Source organism: Odocoileus virginianus, chromosome 1 (genome assembly GCF_023699985.2).
Source record: "Odocoileus virginianus isolate 20LAN1187 ecotype Illinois chromosome 1, Ovbor_1.2, whole genome shotgun sequence".
In the NCBI taxonomy this organism is placed as follows: domain Eukaryota; kingdom Metazoa; phylum Chordata; class Mammalia; order Artiodactyla; family Cervidae; genus Odocoileus; species Odocoileus virginianus.
This window is the reverse complement of record NC_069674.1, coordinates 5,008,202-5,027,587: the sequence shown is the minus strand read 5'-3', so window position 1 is coordinate 5,027,587 and position 19,386 is coordinate 5,008,202. Positions and strand designations below refer to the sequence as shown.

The 19,386-nt window shown below is 39.0% G+C and overlaps 1 protein-coding gene and 1 long non-coding RNA gene across 23 annotated transcripts in view; one reads left to right on the top strand and one right to left on the bottom strand.

Annotated features, from left to right (window-relative positions):
* Nucleotides 1-19,386, bottom strand: part of KMT2C (lysine methyltransferase 2C) — a 260,160-nt gene that overhangs the window by 102,436 nt on the left and 138,338 nt on the right. For 21 of the 22 annotated variants that reach the window (XR_011482353.1, XM_070451895.1, XM_070451133.1 and 18 more), the window contains 3 exons: nucleotides 18,092-18,254; nucleotides 10,774-10,945; nucleotides 8,760-8,874 (listed from right to left, as the gene is read on the bottom strand). Coding sequence is in view for 21 of the 22 variants with exons in the window: in XM_070451895.1 (XP_070307996.1) it covers nucleotides 8,760-8,874; nucleotides 10,774-10,945; nucleotides 18,092-18,254 (450 nt within the window). In the remaining variant the exon portion in view is untranslated. Of the gene's footprint in view, nucleotides 1-5,420; nucleotides 5,493-8,759; nucleotides 8,875-10,773; nucleotides 10,946-18,091; nucleotides 18,255-19,386 lie in introns of those variants that run through there. The other variant, XM_020909938.2, reaches the window with a different exon arrangement.
* Nucleotides 5,599-15,617, top strand: LOC110148057 (uncharacterized). The gene is made up of 3 exons (XR_002317054.2): nucleotides 5,599-5,729; nucleotides 6,216-6,381; nucleotides 13,508-15,617. It is a non-coding gene; the product is annotated as an uncharacterized lncRNA (long non-coding RNA).

The window sequence follows — 19,386 nt, the reverse complement described above, 5'->3', positions numbered from 1 at the left end:
TGAGATGGTTGGATGGCAGCACCAACACAATGGACATGAGTTTGAGCAAGTTCCAGGACATGGTGAAGGACAGGGAAGCCTGGTATGCTGCAGTCCACGGGGTCACAAAGAGTAAGACATGACTGAGTGACTGAACAACAACAAAGAAATGTCTAAAACCTATACAAGGAAAACTAGAAAGCATTCCTAAAAGACTTTAAACCAGACTTGAACAAATGGAAAGACATACCGTGTTCTCAGGATGTCCTAACATCAAGATGTCACTATCAACATTACATTTAAAGTAACCCTGATAAAAATTCCAGTAAGATTTTTCATGGAGCCTAGAGTTCATATGCTTCCCAGGTGGCTCAGGGGTAAAGAATCTGCCTGCCAAAGCAGGAGATGTGGGTTCCATCCTTGGGTCTGGAAGATCCTCCGGAGGAGGAAATGGCAACCCACTCCAGTATTCTTGCCCAGAAAAATCCCATGGACAGAGAAGCCTGGTGGGATACTGCTAAAACTGGATTAGAGAGTCGTATGTAAAAAAATGCAGAAACTGGAAAAAAATATGAACTCTCATATAACCTCAGCATAGGCAAAGGCTTTCTAATTTTAACTAAAAACTCCAGAAGCAATAGAAGATTGATAAATCTGACTACACAAAAATAAACTGTTATATGGCAAAAAAACCCAAAAACACAGATGAAGTCAAAAGGCAAGTAAGAAACTGGAAGAAAATATTTGCATCATACAACACAGATAAAGACCTTATATCCTGACTATACAAGGAACTCTTAATTGGGGTGGGGTGGGGGTCAAAATCTTCAAGAATAACATCCAAAACACAAGACAAGACTACTCATAAAAAGGGGTGAAAATGACCCTTAAGCATAAGAAAACATGGCCAACTTCACTCAAGAGAGAAATGAAAATTAAACTACATTGAGGTAACATTTTTCACTCAGACAGGCAAAAAATCAAAAGCCAAATATGACACCCTATTGGCAAGAACGTAGAAAAGAAGTTCTCTCACACATGAGTGGCGGCAACAGCAACTGACGCAAATCCCATGAAAGGGAATTTGACAATACCAAACAAAACTACATATGGTTTTATCCCCCCAACCCAGGCAACAAACCCACTTCCAGGAATTTATTCTAAAGATTTGCTCCCAACAATTCAAAAACCCATAGGCACAAAGTTACTGACTACAGAATCATTCTAATGTAAAATACTAGAAACTACCTAAATATTGAAGCATAGAACACAGGTTGAAAAACTGTGTTTCAAATACAGAGGGGAAAAAAAAAAAGGAATGAGGAAGATTTCTATAAACTGAAATGAATTTCAGATAATAAGTAAAAGAAGTGACATACCAAAGAGCACATATAATAATATGCTACCTTCAGTGTAGAAAAGGGAAACATGTTTGCTTATCATTAAAAAACACACACACACAGGAAGGAGAAACCAAAAGTTTTTGAAACAATGTTAATATCCTATGTACTTTTAAAAACTAAAGAAGCCAAGAATGAGAAATTAAAAACACTTCGAGAATAACAGGCAAAGCACAAGGATTCTCACCGTACACTATACAAGAATGGATATGTAAGAATGAGGGCAGGCAAAGAACTGGCGGGAGGGATCAGAATTGCAGTACTGGTATAAATTCATCATTTATAAGTGATGTCCATATGTGAGTACACACATACTTACGTGTGTACATGTACACATGCACATGTGTAAGTGTGTGTACAGGCATGTAGTTCCTGCCTCACTTGCTGGGAGGACAAAGACGCAAACACCCACAGAGCAATACACACCCAGAGAGCAGTGGGCACACCCAGCAGCCCACCTCCACTACAGGAACATGGACTATTTACAGAAAGGACTACCGATTCCAGGGCAGGGAAGGTAGAAGATGACTTTGGAACATCGTGCTATGCCCAAATATAATGAAGTGCTCACATAAATGGGAGGACATCTCACAAAGACACAGGAGCCAGAATGGAGAGACCACCAAAGGCAAAATGGAGCAATCTGAGCACAAAACTAATCAGGTACAGTAGTAAATTACTGACAGTAACAAGAATTCATGGGTTAGTACTGACAACATATAAAGAATTTTAACATGTGAAAGAAGGGCGGACTCTGGATTACAATAGAATACAGAGGTTGACAGGTAAATGTTTACTTAGAAAAGCGTATTTTACAGATAAGAGGTTAAAACACTGCATCAGGCATTGGTTCCTATCATCATGGAGAAAATTTTGAGGACCAATAAGATATTGCAATAAGGTCTTCAAGTGTTTCCTCACAGAACACTTTTAGAGACAGAAAAACCAGTGGAAAAACAGCAGCCTGAGCAGACGCTCAGAACTCACATCGCCTATGAGGGAGAGGGAAGCTCCAGGTGCGTCCAGGTGAGGGCCTGCCAAGGGCACAGACTTGCTCAATCTCCTGGCCAAGAAGGAGTGACTATACAATTGTGAGGATATGTCAGACAAAGACAAAAGGAGCAAAGTTCCATTTGTGATTAAAACAAATAACCCAGGTATGTGAGGGAAAACTCCATTATTCAACACTATCAATACCAAAAAGACAAAGGAGGGTTTAAGAAACTTTCCAGATTAAAGGAGTCTAAAGAAACATGACAACTAAATGGAACACCTGACCCTAGACTAGATCCTAGGACCTACAGGGAAGAGGGAAACGCTGGATGGGACATTAAATCAAGTGCCAAGTTGAAATACGAAGGGTAGACTAGATTGATGTAAATGTGTGGAGTGACAATAGTGCAGTGATTATGTAAGAATATCCCCATTATTAGGAAATACACATTTAAGTACTTAAGGGTAAAGAGAACATGGTGTGTGTAACTCACCCTTCAAATGATTCAGGGAAAAAAAAAATATTAATACATAGGGTGGGGTGGGCAGGGAGGAGATAGAAAGGAGAAAGGGCATGGATGACCCTGCTGAAATCCCAACAACTAACGAATCTAGGTAAATAGCATATAGGCATTATTTTTATTTTTCTTGCTTTTAAACTTTGAAATTACTTCCAAATAAAGCCTTTTAAAATGTATCACATACCAACACACTGGCATTCTCAAGAGAGAAATAGAGAAAAGAAAGCTGCGGAACAATGACTGGTACACAAGATCCTGAAAGGAGCATCCTGACCTGAGTTCAGACAGCCACAACAGACTGACGCCCCAGGAAGGCAAACCTGGCTGCCCTGTACCCCCAGCCTCCACCACAGCGCCTGCATTTGACTCAAAACTACAAACAGATACGAAAGAGTTCAACAGCAGAGGAAGAGTTTCACTCTTCAAACTGCTCAGAGGATAAGTATTCCTATGAAAAACTCCCAGGATAATTGAGCACTTATGTCAGGCAATATGCTGAGCACTTAACAATCCAACACCCCTGTGAGGTAAGTACTTTAGCTACAGAATGAAACTTGGCTTACAGAAATCAAATAAATTGCCAACGATCTTGTATTTACTAAGTGAAAAACCTGAGATTTGACTCCACGGCCTAATCTTTTTAATCACTTTATAATACCTTCATAGAACAGAACAAAACACACTGCCCTATCTCCTCATCCTCAGCAGTATTATAAATAATTCCGCCATGTGAAAAATAGCAGCAATTACAGAAAGCAAGTCAGTAAGAGGGCAGCACAAAAGGAAGCCAGAGAACAGCCTCCAGAAATAAACTCAGAATTCTGGACACATTCTCCAAGATAATGAAAACTACAACAAAGAAGATAATGATTTAAAAATAGGAAACAAAATTACCTAGATGCTACTAAAAGTTATTAAAGAGAATGTAAAGAAGGTAAATATGTTTTAAAAAAAGAAAGAAAGTGAATTTAATCAACACTTCTCTAGGTCTTTCCATTGGGCCTAAAAGGAAAATGACGGTGAACACAGAAAGAAAAAGTTTCCAGAGTAAAAAGAAAAAAGCTGTAATGCAAAACTCTGCCAGACAAAGTTCATGTCATAGGTGGAAGGCAATAGTCTCTTTCACGTTTGTAAGAGTCCAGAAAATTTAAGATCTTTTAAAAATAGAGGTGCATAACCATGTCTTCAAAAGACTAGTAGTGGTGAGATGACATTGGAAACTACAGAGACTCCCCCCCCTCCCCACCAAAGAAAAAGTGACGTGGTCTACAGTCCGGGTTAACTCACGACAGAAGGCAGAGAGAAAACTTCCGATTTCTTAATTTTCAACGGGAAACAGGAGCAAAAAATTTTATAGTTTCATTTATAACTTAATATTCATAAAATACGATTCTGAATTGCAATCATTGCATGGAATAAAAAGAACTGAAAAACAGGAAGCTAAAAGAACAGACTTGTCTTAAAACAGCCAAGCATTTCAATTACATCCATTAATCTAAGTGCTTGACTATTAAACCCTCAAAAGGTACAGTTAAAATGACACAGAAGGATCCAGTATAACGATGTGAAAAGATCACATTCAACGTGTAAACTAAAACCCCGCACGGCCATATTGTCAAGCAAAGCAAAATTTCTTGTTCCCTCCTCTCAAATAGGGGGCATACACAGAATACAGAGTACAGTTTTACACTGATAAAAAGCAAATCATCATTAGCCTGACCTACCTGCTTAATAACCAGCACGAAATAGTTTTTTAAAGGAAAAAAAAAAAAAAAGAGCAAAATGCAAGGAGAAATTGATAGTGGTCAATTGTAACTACATCTGAATATGCTGTTGAATCAAACAGCCAAAAACAGAGAAAAAGAGCTTCATCTAATTAATAAACACAAATACTACAAGTTTAAAACGTCACCATTGGAGGGCATCCAAATATACGTCATAAAGCTACACTAGCGAAACTGTCTGATTTAACACAATTAAAACAGAATCTAATATGTTTAAGTACAACCTAAAAAAAGTGCCTAAATTTACCAGTACAAAAAATCTGAGTGCAGCCAAAGTTATAATCAAAGGTAAATTTATAGTCTGAAATATCTCTTCCTAAGGAAAGCGAAGGAAGAGATCACGAATTCAACTTCCTATTTCAGAAAAGTAAAAAGAGGAGCGGTGGTGGAGATTAAGGGTAAACATACAAACGCATCCGACGCAGGTTTCTTTCTTCAACCCGGAACCGAACCAAACCAGAGGCCAACCCGCGGAAGCGCCCGGTCCCGCAGCCAGGAATCAACTGCTCCGGGGCTGCAGGAGACCGAGCCTCCTCCGCCCCGGGGTCGCCCTCCCAGGCGGCCACACCTGAGAGCGGTTACCCGCGGGCTCGGCCCCGCCCTGCTACGCCCCACGCCCTAGGACCAGGTGCACGCCGGCAGTCCAGGTGCCGGCGCTCCCACGGGATGGAGCGGGGCGCGGGTCGCGGACCCCCGGCGCCTGCTCCCACCGCCTCACCCAGGCCCTATTCCCGGGAACCTACCGGCAGGATCGCCGCCCTTTCCAGGGCTCTCCGAGGAGGGACCACCAACATCTACCGCACCACTGGCCAGCACCGACTCCCCACAGGCAGCTTCGGGAAGCACCCCCAGGCTGGCGCCACCTCGAGGCCTGCGAGCCCCGCGCGGGTGCGCCTCCTCCAGAAAACCAGCGAGGCCTCGGCTTCCAACGACCGTCTCTGTCTCCGCCCCGTCCCTAAAGGCCCCGCCCACTCCGCTCCTGAAGGCCACGCCCTTCCAGCCTGAAGGATGCTGACACCACCCGGAACCCCAGCGCAAAATCCAGGGCAGAGGTGACAGAAGCGCGTTTCTGTATCCCTGGGACTAGAGTGCGAGGGCGAAGGGAGACCGCAGGTGTATTCTTTGCGGTCTACGTTTCCTGAGAACCTGACATTTTTCATGGAAATGCTAACTCTAAAAAATACAGGGAATTCCCTGACGGTCAAGTGGTTGGGGTTCAATCCCTGGTCGGGAACAAGGGTCCCACAAGACAATCAATCAATCAGTCAATTTTCTAAAAAAGTTAATATAAAATGTAACTGCTTCCCTGGTGGCTCAGACGTAAAGAATTCGGATACAGTGCAAGAGACCCGGGTTCAATCCCTGGGTCGGGAAGATCCCCTGGAGAAGGGAATAGCTATCCACTACAGTATTCTTGCCTGGGGAACCCTATGGACAGAGGAGCCTGGCGGACTGTACAGTGCATGGGGTCACAAAGACTCGGACACGACTGAGCGACTAACACTTGCACTTAGCATTTGTATTTGTTGTTATGTCAGTCACAAGTGCTCTCTAAGACGTGTGAGAGATGCAAGATTTTGCACAGGAAGAATGAGACTGTGGACCGCACAGGGAAACTGCTTGGGCAGCAGTGAGCAGCACCTGCGGAGTGAGGGGATTCTTCACACACATCACCTGACAACAGGAACTGCAAACAGCACACAGGTAATTTAAAAAGAGAAACGCTTGCGTGTTAGAAATAATTGAATTAATACCCCCGCTTACTACAGATTTCAACTGTTCCATTACAGTGCACTTGTGAACCACAAGGTTTCTAAAGTTTTTGAGTATCACTTTATTCATTACATCTGCCATGCAAGGAATTGCTGGTTGGCACTTTTGAGGTCTGATTACTCTGAACCAGTAAACCCAGTCCTGGCTTTATACAATACTTATTATACAAAAGGCATTCTTTGTATGAACATTATTAAAGACAAAGAATGCCATTCTATTAAACCACATCTTGGCAATGTAGTTTAAAAAGCAAAATTACTTTAGATTAAATTAATGTTTATTTTCTAAGTTAAGCCACTGTAATTACCATAGATCAAAGAACTTTATGCCTAGCTTCATGTCTACTCTGTGAAATTAAGACTACAATAATAATTTAAAAAAAAAAACAAACTTTCAGCCTGAGGGGGTATGTAGAGATGCCCAATAGATCTAGTCTTTAGTTCTCTAGGATCCAAATCCTAACATAGATGAAAATCAGATTAATATTCCTTGGAACTTCCCTGGTGGTCCAGTGGTTAAGACTGTGCTTCCAATATAGGTGGCATGGGTTCAATCCCTGGCTGGTGAACTAAGATCCCACAAGCCCAGCCCATGAGCCACCCCCCTTCTTGCCCAGGGAAAAAAAGAACTACTCTGTTGCTCAAGTTAGTATGATAGCACAGGGAGCATAATATATTGGATAAACTATTAAAATCTACTATAAGAAACCTGAATTTTAGTCTCTCTTCTACCTCTGCAAATTAGTAACTCAAGCAATTCACTTAATTGCTAGTCCCTCACCAGTTCTAAATTTATTACTTTACCCTATAGGTGTCAAAGGAAGCAAATTAACTATTTTTATGATTGACTCAACCTAGAGAACATTCAAAGAAAAGTCAAAGTAAATAATGTTTGTAAAAATCTTCCTAACAGAAAATAGTTTTATTCAGCTAGTTGGGAATTAAAGGTAAACCTGCTATTCTCATCTTCTACTTTCACTTTAAGAATGTGAATATTTTGGCTTCCATGAACAAGTAACTCTCAATTTGCTGTTATCTAGTACTGTACTAACTGCCCAGTGGGTAGAGCTTTCAGCTAGCCTATAGAATTTAGAGATTCAGACAACAGAGCCTCCACAAGGTCCTCAGCAAGCTTAGAGAAACTCAGACTGCAACACCTCAAGATCATACAGATGCAAAGGCAACAGAAGAGATGGAACTGGGGAGAATCACTGACTGAACAACTACCTAGAAAAAAATTTAAATAGCTGAAAATACACCTTATTAAAAGCATCCTACCAAGCAGAAAGACTGGTATCATAAGTAATGAAAAAGAAGTGGGAAAATCTCTGCAGATCCTAACTCTCAAAACCCGAGAGAAATTTTACATCTAAAAACAACAGAGATCTAAATGAATAAGCACTTATTAAAACTACTATGGGGGAGGAACAATATACATATGCATGTACAATGATTCCAAATATTTAATATAAGTTTATACATAAATACACACAAATATATATACATGTAAAATCAAAGTAACATCATCTAAAAATCAATCTAACCAAATATACTCTGCTTTATTTCTGGATTTTAAATTAATAGATTTAAAAAATATACCTATTTTAGTATCTACATACAGAGATACTACCTACTTCAAAGAGTTTCGAAGATTAAAGGTGAATCATTCAGAAACAATTCCTTAGCCATGAAGTACCATATAGATATATGTTAGATGATAGGTTCATAGCAGCACTTTTGAAAATGGCCTAAAACTGTAAAGAACCCAAATGTTCACCACTAGGTGACTCAATGAACAAATTCTGGTACTTCTACTATTCAGCAACAAAAAGGAATCACTACTGGTATGTGCAACATTATGGGTGAATTTCAAAATAATTATGTTGAGTTTTAAAAAATGCTCACCCCCCAAAAAAGAAAAGGGTATATATATATATTATATGGCATCACTTACATAAAATTCTAGAAAATGCAAACTTATCTATGGTGAGAGAAACCATACTGTCTGGAAAATCAGAGGGAGCAGTGCAGTGAACAGTGAGAATGGAGGAAGTCCCAAGGGTACCTGGGAACTTTTAGGGGTTGTAAATTTGTTCATTATCTTGAAGATGATGATGGTTTTATGAATGTACATGTGTCTAATTAAATTACAGACTTTATATGTGTGCTGTTTACTGTATATCAATTATACATTAATTAAATTTTTGTAAGTTGAATAATATACAGATTTGAATAGGTATCTGATTTGTCTGCTCTATATATAAAAAAAACATACAGATGATATTTTTCTTAAAAAAATAAACAACTTACTTTGCATTTCCAGCCATTGGTTGGTACTGATTTCATAACTGGTTGAAGACAAAAAGTATGATACCCTTTGTCACACGTATCACACACTAGCATCTTGCTATCTTCTCCCGATTGTCTAAAAAATAAGATAGCATTAATGATGCCTTATCTTTAAACTTATGTTTGTGACATAAGTAATCATGAGAAGAATCTGTCCTGGGAACTGCCCAGTTCATAAAATGCCCTCAGTGTCAGCTTTGCCTATGCCCAGATAATGACAGTGCAAACCCTCCAGAGGATGAGACAGTCTTCCAAAGGTCTCTAAAGGATTATCCTCACTGAACGTTCACCTGTGGTGAACCTGCTTTGGTCATTTTAGGATTCCTGCAGAGAAGGAGGGGTTAAGGCAAGATGAGTGATTTTGATCTTTATTTTTTAAACATCCCATACCCATCCTCTCTTGGGCAAGGAGCTGTAACCAATAGGTGATGCTGCATGGAAAGGAACAAATCCTAGCACGGTGAACTGGAAGAACAGTGTGATATAATGAAGACAGGATCAGATTTGGATCCAACCTACATTTGCGTTCAGACTTCTATTTTTCTAGCTGTGAGACTCCTGAATAACTTAGACTTGAGTCCTCTTGGCTTCAAGTACAAAATGTAAATGAAAATCAAAGATTACCATGAGAATTAAATATAATTCTGGCTGAAGAGCTAAGAACATCCATTTAAAAATAAATGCTAAATAAACAGATACAAGAATAATAATCTTGTCATAATTATTAAGAATTGTAATTAAAAACCTAAAATCTTTCCCTGAACACTTTTGTACTCCGAAGATTGGGCCCTTGTCCTGTCCATAGTTCTCTGCCTTGATTCTTGACTGTTCATCCCTATCAGAAACTAAGAATTTAATTCAAGAGGAGGGGAAAAGAAAAACTAGGGAATGCAAGAAGAGCTGAGAGAGGAACCGGTGAATAAAACCTGGGGATAAACAGAAGTAAAAAGGAAGATCGGTTAGTTGGCCTTCAGTAATTTCTTATTTAATAAATTCTACATGTAAAATTGCACATTGTATCTCTCTTCAGCTATGTGGAAAGATCCTAGAAGAACAGCACTGTTTTCTTCATGTTCTCTTATTCCTTCTCAAGAAGCTAGGCATAGATACAAGGTATCAACTAAGTGTTTACTGATATTTTCACACAGTCTTATTTATTCCACATAATTCTAAGATATTGATGCTTGTTGTCAAATTAAATTACAAATAAAACAGACTGAATGTGGCAATGGTGAGCATCATTTCTCCTTGTTGTACAAGTTCTCAGCTTGTAAACAGTTTGAAGACTGCTGTAGATGGAGGTAACGTCCCCAAATTATCATGCTAATTAATTAGTAGCATGAGGAAAAAAAAAAAATCACAGAAAAGACTGGAGCAATGATCAAAGGATGGAATAAAACAAACAAGAAAAGATAACCCCATTGCAAACATTTACATCCATATAACATTTTGTTTCAGGATTACAGTGAAGGTAACTGCCTTTCAGATATATGGAAATTTCTTTTAAAACAGCAGACTTAGTATTAATTGTTCCTCCTGGAATAGAAACTGAAACTTATCACCGATTCTTTGGCTCACTCTAATAACTACTTTCCATAGTTAGTGGTTTATTTTCCTATTAAATTTCACCCCCAGTGTCCCTCAGGAAGAAGGGGAAAAAAAAAAGCTGCTTTATTTTTCTAATGTTTGCTTTTAATTGTTAAAATCATTCATTTAAAATTGTTGGCAAACTTAAACTGGCTTTTTAGGAAACCAGGAATTTAAACTGTTAAAATTATTTTTTGTTTAGACTTGTTTCAAAGTAATATAAAAGTTAATAAATACCTAGCAAGTTTTAAAGATATGATGAAGTCAGTGTGAACGAATACAGCTACAGCATGAACAACCTTTACCATATTTACACAAACCTTTAGGACCTAATAATAGGGTCTGTCTTAAACTCAATACACACCTTTGAGTTGAAATTAAAACTTACTTGCAGTTCTGGCACACTTTGCACTCAGGACATTGCCAACCTGCCCGTTTTAATGGAGTGACCGCTATATCCAGGCACATTCCATGATAGTGCTGACCACAAGTAGTACAAAAGAACTGATCTAAGAGGTCTCCCGGGCTGTCGCACACTGCACAGTTTGCATCTTCCTTTGCTATAATTAACAGTAAAACAACGAAATTGTTGTATAAGAATTTAATATTTCTCTGACTTTACAGTTTAAAAAAATCACTCGAAGGGAATTTTCATGGTAAATCTTTCAGACACGTGAAATTATCCACATTGAACTGATATCCAATCAGAGTAAGGTCTCAATAAAAACATTACACTATCTTTAATTTTAGTCACATTAAATTTAATCATATAGTTTTGCAATTATTTGTGCCTACATCTACCTGAGACCATATGCAGTTCTTATTTTATTTTATATCCCTAATACCAATGATAATCCTGGGCACCTAGTTAATGTTCCATATATACTTGCTGAAAAGAACCAAAAAGGAAAATATCAACTGAGAGACGCGTTGCAATGCAAAGACAAACATTTTAATCTGGATATTATACATAAGGTTTTGAAATTAACAAAATAAAGTAAGAGACAAAATTAAGAAATGCTAGTATCAAGTAGATTAAGATGCTTCTTAAGCATAAACAGACTAATTTTTATTCAAATCAAATAAGGGTTTTTTAATACTGGAAAATATCATATGAGGGAGAACATTAAAGATGGAAGCTATATATTCATACACAAATACAATACTTCATATACTAATTCTATATTGATGTATATTAACTGCGAGTTGTAAAACAAAACATTAAAAATCTATATAATTATCAACATTATCTATCACTAAATGTGGATTAAAAGGAATGGCACTTTTTAACACTTCTTGTACCATCTAAAATAAAGAATAAACTGCCTTGCCAAGCACAAAGTTAAACTCATGCATATTACAATATAATAAGGAAAAGAATGTATTCTAAAATCATACCAATTTGATGATACATGAGTATGCCTGTAACTACATTTAGTATGCTCTCAATTCAACGGTCTGATCAGCTGATTGTCTGAGGACTGTTTTAAATCATACATAGTATTTTTTTCTCTTTTGCTTTCTGAAGATCTGGTCAGTCCTCTCTGGCTTCAAGTCCTTCCTACGTGCCTGCCTTTCCCCCAGTCTAGAAACACTTAATGATCTGTTCCTTTTCCTTATACCTGGAGTTAGTTGGCAGTTGGTCTTGTGGGCTGTAGAAGTCTTTGGCATACAGATCTCTTGTTTATAGAGTCCTTTTAGAATGGTTAAAAAAAACAAAACCTGCGGTGTGAGGGCAGTGCACAGACAGGCCCTGGGCTGTCTCGAGATGTAAGCTGGGCCTAGTGGCTGCGCAACCGCCACTCCTCGGAAGCGCCTGTAACTTCGCAGGCCTTACCTTTCCTGCCTTGTCAACAGCACTTGCGGCTGGCATTTCACTCACTGAGTGTCCTACCTTGAGTTCCAGGATGGCCACTTTCTCCTGGTAACTCCTGAGGCTCCCTACGCCTCCGGCTCAAACCTGTGCTCCTCCTCAGCTCTACAAGGCCTCCAAATGCTGGAGGCTCTCAGGGTTCCGTTCTCTTCCTCCTTTCCCAATCCCCAATAGCTTTTTCTTTGTAATCACATCAACTTCTACACCATAAAAACACCATAATCACATCAACTTCTACACCATAAAAACACCATAATTCCCACAACTCTTATCACTAGCCCCAAACGTCTTTCTATCTAACCCTCAAATGTTATTTTCAAGCCTTTCCGGACTTCAATAGCCACATGTTCTAAAAACAGCCAATCTCTACACCTCTAGCATAAAACTTATTTTTAAAACCTAAACTTCCCCCTTCTTTCTTGACCTGCTGGGTAAAGAAGCATTAGTGTCACTACTGACCCTAAACTTGTCCCTGACCCAACATACCCAAATGGACAGTAGTTCTTATCGAGTAAACTTTCTATATCAATACCCCTCTTCCATCCATCTGTACAGCTCACTCCATCACACTCTGTCTTGGTATTAATAACTGCAGTCACCTGCTCAATGGAATGTTTGCCCAGGGTTCTGACCTCCTCCCTAATCACCCACACATCCAGAGCAATTTTCTGCAACTATTATGCCCTGCCGCAATTTAAACTTTATCAATACCTCCTTCCTCACCTTAAAAAAACCAAAAGTTTCTTGAGGCAAAAAAATAAAAAAGGAAGGGGGGCTTTATATCCTTTTCCAACTGAATCTCAGAACTATTTCCTGGATAGATCAAGCAGTCTGCTGTGCACAGAACACACCACCACAGGCTGCGCAACCCTGTGAGGCTGCACGCGTCCTGCTTCTTCCGCCTGTAACTGTGCTCCCTTGCTGCACTGCAAGCCCGTTCCAAAGAGGCCTTTAAAACTCTTGCTCAGACATAAACCCTGACTTTCGAACGTTACCACACCTAAATGCCCATTTGGTTGTTGACTATTTCTCTTCCCATATGCTTAGAAGAAACTTTTATAATCCAGTTAATTATGAGATATTTAGAAGAAAGCATTACTTTTAAAAATGAAATTACATGTATTAATTCATTTTTATAGAAATGGCAACAAAACAGAGCAAATTATTTCTCTTAATACTAAAAGAGAGTGCCATATTTAACTCATTCAAGTACATTTAAAAACTAACCTTTGATTTTTCTTACCCTCAGAACATACAGAAATTGTGGCAAATACTGGACTCTATCAGATATTCAGTTCATCCTGTGAAACTTTTAGAGTTTGCTACTCTGCAACTTAACTGCCTGGGAGCTACCAGTCACGTGTAGTTAAGTGGACAATGGAAATGTAATTAGTCCAAACTGACATGTGCTTTACATAAAACACACTCTGAATTCCAAAGATTTAACAGGAAAAAATATTACTGTGAATAGCTCAAAATTTTATTGATTAAAAGTTGGACATATTAACATTTTGGATATACTGGATTAAATATGTATTGTTAAGATTAATTTCAAATAAAAAATTTTACATAACTATTGGAAAAATTAAAATAACATATATTGCTCACATCGTATTTCTATTGCACAGCCCTGTTTTATATAGCAAAGCTCATTCTATAACAAGACAGTTGTGTGCATCACTGTGGCAGGGATTACTTTTTATTCTATGACATTTTCCACCAATTCCTTGATGTCAATAGTCATGTTGCTTGATTAGTATGCCTCATGTAATAAACTGGGCCAAAAAAAAAAAAATTCCACATGATTAGATTCAGCATAAAAGATCTATTAAGCATTATATAAAAATAATAATAGAAAAAAGTTGGTTCCAACCACTTGTTCAACCTGTGAGAACATACAGGAATATGTAGAAATATTAAAACGGCCTTTTGAAGGTCATGCATAAGAAGATATTACTGGATAGCGTGTCATGTCAGACATAAGTATATGTACTTCTACATACATGTATGTCTGAAAGTCACAGAGGCATTAAGTTTGAAGCAATAATCAAATGACTAAGTGAACATTTTCTTTAAGCAGTTGGGAAAGCAAAATAGACAGAGTAGACAAAAGCTAAAGACAATTTAAGGAAGGACAGGAGTAAAATCCAGCTCAGTCTCTCTCCAAAGATGTTGATGCCCACTGGAAGGGCAAAGAGGGCAAAGAATATCCGAGTGCGCACAGAAGTAGAAGGTGGAGCGCCGGCACAGGCACGGGGCGAAGGAGCTAAATGGCGTAGGGGAGCAAGAAAAGAAGGGGAGAAACAGAAGGACAAGCTGTGGACACGTCACTGCCTAGGTGACAGCCGGGTGACGAGAAGAAATGGAGGAAAAGACAGGAAAATGGAGCCTAAATTACACAGGGGCTTGTCATGGATCTCTAAACACGGTCAAACTGGAAGGGGAGACCACTGCTTAAGAGAGCCTAGAGTTCACACAGGAAGAAAGAACAGATGTGAGATTATCATCAGACAGTCAACTTAAAAAGGACTAAACAAGCACAGCTTTCTTACTTCCATCGACGTTACAACCTCTATGACCTAGGTTTTCATCCCTGGTAGGACGCTGCAGGGTGATCTGCCTATCAATATGGAATCTCCAGAAAGAAAAAGCAAACCATGGATGTTGTCCAGAGAGGGTGGCCCACACAGCAGGCAGGCAGGTAAGAAACAAAGGTCACTGGGCTGACAGATTTCAGGGAACAAAAAAGCTGCAGGATGTGGTGTCAGGAGAAACACAGCTAACATTAGGTATTAGCTATGGAGTTAAAATGAAGTAGAAGCAGCTACAGCTCAGTAAACACTGGGGGAGGCAGAGTGGCTTGAGATGCATCATTCCCAGGTTCAGACCCTGCAAAAGACTTCTCATGGCTGACAGGATACATCCAAATGCCTTCCCTTGTTCACAAGGCCTGCGTTCACCTGCACATGCTCTGCACTATGCACCCGGCAGACACCAAGCTCCAGCACACTGACTCCTGCCTACTCCACGACCACGCCAAGTTCATGCCACGTGGCCTGACAGTAGCTGTTCGCTCTGCCTGGAAAATGCTCTCCTCTGATCTTGCACGGCTGGCTCTCTGCCATTCAGGCTTCCCTCGGGGGCAGACTACTACCCGGGAAGAACATGTGGCTCTGTCTCCGAGATGGATAGTTGGTGTAAAATTTCCAGGCTAGGCTAGTGGACACTGGCATCAGCATGCAAGGTGACAATCCTGACCAGCATGTCTCCAGGACGCAGCACCCAAATTATTTTCTGATAAAAGCTCACAGACACTCTCTTTGCTGGGATTTTTTTTTTTTTTTTTGAGGTCCATGTTTTTTTTTTAGATTTCTCAACTTTCATAAAAAAGATATCGCTCATACTAACTCAGTTCACTACCACTGCACATGGCTCTGAGCTTAGCCAGCAGGACCAAGAATTACACTTGGTGTATACCCATAACTGGAGCCTTAGGTAAGAGCTGAAAGAACTACCTTTTAGTACAGTAATTCATATATATACACATGTATATGGTACAAGGCTATATGGTTTTCACTGTCATTTAAGCATCAATTATAACACTGTCATTTAAGATATCCACATTTTTAAAACATAAGAAGTGCTTCATGCTGTGACAGACGATTAGGACAACTAAAAATACAAATGAAAGATTTTATAGGATGATTACCTCATCTGTATATTCCTGCAAAGTAGGATATTGCTACTGGCAATATTCTTTACCTCCTTGCATTGAAACAGAGAGTCAGAAAGCTGTGTCTTCAGGTTGCATTGTTTACGATCCCCAAGGAATAGAATTTGCTCGGTTGGGCTTTGGTTTTACACCACTGACTTATATTGAGGGCTGTTACAAGAAACTGCCCTGTGGGATCTACTTAAGCTGCTGTGAGACAAATCTTCACTGCCCTGTAGTGTGTACACACAGTCTAGTGAACTCTTATTACTGCAAATCAGGCAAACCGCTCGCACACCCTTCTTCATGCTGACTGCTCGGGCGTTCCGCAGCCGGCTGTGCGGCTCAGGCCTAGGGAGTACACTTCCTCTGGGAGTCAACCTCACCCTATTCTCTCTTCCCACTGGCCAAATTCTCTTCTTACCTTGAGTCTCTGTAAGTCTACTCTGGGACAAGGGAAGGCACCAACAATTTAAGTGTATCTTTTTAGCTTTATGTTGGCAGCAGGAACTATGCATGGTAACTGACAGCAAATCATCTCAACTCAGTTCTTACATTTCATTATTTTACAAAATATTTTATGATCCCTAACATATAAATGTATATAAATCACGTATGTTATGTGAACATAGTCTGCAAGAGAAAGCAGTACTGTCAATAAGTAACAGAATTTCTTGTGTTGGAACCATGGTCATAGAAAAGTTTGCATGTTGTTTAGTGAAGTCTAAATCATGATGATGTACAAAAGGCTAAATAAAAACTCTCAAACACACCCACAATTGTTTTATTCAATTGGAAAAGTGTGTTGTAACACCCAGAGTATAATCAACTCTGATGACTGGCATCACAGTCTGTGCACTTAGTGAAGTAATTCACTTCCTGAGGTCTTAAAATAAACACCACCCATAATAGTAGCTGTGCATGAATGTTCTTTTTCTCCCAGATGAAACAGTGTATAATCCAAAACATGTTTAAAACTTTAAATTCCTTATTAGCCTAAATACAATCTGACATTTCAGTCTGCCTTCCCTATAATTTATGTCTGTACAGGGATTAAGGGCAATATGATTATACATGTAGACACAAAATAACTGAAGATAAAATTATGGTTCTGAACAAAGAAAAAATAATGATTATGAAGTCTAACTGTGTTTGAGATTAGTTTAAGCCTGAGGTAGCTGTATTTATGTTTCACAAAGCTGGAAAAAAGCCTTTATTGACATTCTAAGAAACAGGTAAAAGCTAACAGTTAGATAACCAAGAGATGACATTTAAAAAAAAATTTAAAAAAGACTGAATTACAGAGATTTCACAAGCAGATTGGAAATTCAATTTACTAGGGGAAAAAAGATCCCAAAACATGCATACTCATTGGAAATCCATACACTAAGAAACAAATAAGATCTCTATTTAATGAAAGGGATAGGAAAGAGCTATAATTTTCTATATAACACAAATTGAAAACACTTAAGCCTTTTCACCTAATTATAAAATACTGTTTGGAAAAGAAAGGGAAAAAAAGACAACTGAGGATAATAGATAACCATAACCAAGACAGATGAATCAAGAAGAAGCACTAACAAAATATCAGGACCATACATTTTCCAAGATTCTCCAAAGTGTTTTGGTGATCCTATCAACATACATCCTGAAATAACACCTGAGTGAACCATCTTCCAAATTTCCAACTAGGGAGTTTTTGTTTTTCTTTTTTAGTGTAAAAGACATTGAATTAAAGACATTTTAATTTTTTAAATGACCTATTAATACCTTATAGTACATATTAAAATACCATAAACTCAGCAAATATACTCAGCATACAGTAGTTAGATTCTTAAAATAAGAATAAAAAAAAAAAACCATGCAAACTATCTTTGAGTTTTCAAGCAAATAACTTTTCAGATATACCATCAAAGATAATGTTGATAACAGATTTCTCCCCCGGCTCCTTGCTCCCCCCACCCCCCACCCCCAAGGATCTCTTCTGAAGCCCTCTCTCAGTATTATATGATACTACCTTTTACCACAAGCAGAGTAACACTTCGGGAACTTACAACATCTGTTATTTTAAGTAACTACATTGGTAGTAAGTGTTTTTAGATGGATCTGTAGTAAACTTACATCTCTCAGGAGCTTGGTCAATGTGTTCTGGACAAAGAAGGAAGAAGTGACTGAGATCCTGAAAGGTGCCGGCTCCAGCAGCACAAGGATAATGGTACATCTGCGTGCATTTCTCTTCACAGCATTTGATAGTGGCTCCAAGGTGCTTACAAAATGCACATCGCTGGAAGGGAGCAAAGCATAAAGAAACCTCCTTATAAAATCCGGAAAAGTAACATTCAAATGTGGGGCAAGGAAGATTTTAAGAAGTCCCTGTACATTGCTAATGAAACACTTTGAAGCCTGCAAAAATAAATACTAAATAATCAGTGAAAATGGTAAAATCTAAGGTCTCCATTCAGTGCTTGGTTTAATATATGTTCATTCTTCCATCAAGTTTAGAAAGTTAGCATTTCACTTTTTTTCTACTGACTTTGTCAAAAACATACAACTACCATTCTTTAAAAAATACTATGGTTAAAAGGGTAGTTTTCTAGTTGAGGGTTATTTTCAACAGGTGATTAAACCCCATCAATAAGCAGATAAAACAGAGAGAAACTAGTTACAAAACCTCTTACTGTTTTCCCCCTGCCTAAAAATCAACATGGGGTTTCTTGGGTACCACGAGCAGTAAAGAATCCCTGCCAATGCAGAAGACATAAGAGTCACAGGCTCGATCCGTGATTTGGGAAGATCCCCTTAAGAAAGAAATGGCAAGCCACTCCAGTATTCCTGCCTGAAGAAATCCATGGACAGAGGAACCTGGCAGGATACAGTCCATGGGGTCGCAAGGGTCGGACACCACTGAGCATGAGCACACACAAAAATCAGTATGAAGTAAAATAGTGCAGCAGAGAATTAGCCAATGAGTGGCAGCTACATTGTCAAAGGCACACACACAAATCTACACACTTCATTGCAGAAGTCAGTTTCAAGTTTCCTTAGAAAGTCGGAGGTGTGCAGAAAAGTTAAGCCCTCTGACTTCCTGCTTTCCCCATGGCCATCCGCCTCTACTCTCTGGCAAGTGATAAAATCAAAGGAATGTCTCAAACAAACAACAAAGCAAGTCTAGGGCACCTGAAATGTGTTAAGCAGTCAGTATGATGATCCACTTCGTCAATGTACTTACTCAGCTTTCCTTAAGAATAATCAATAAACTTCCTCATCCTCCCAAGCCCACTTTGGGCATCAGGAGTCTGCTGGGTGGCCTGCATCACACAGTATAAAATCTCCCTCTGCATGTAGATGATTAGCTGCCATATGCTTCTGTTTCAGCATTTATGCTATGGCATGGTAATTGTTTATGGGTCTTTTTT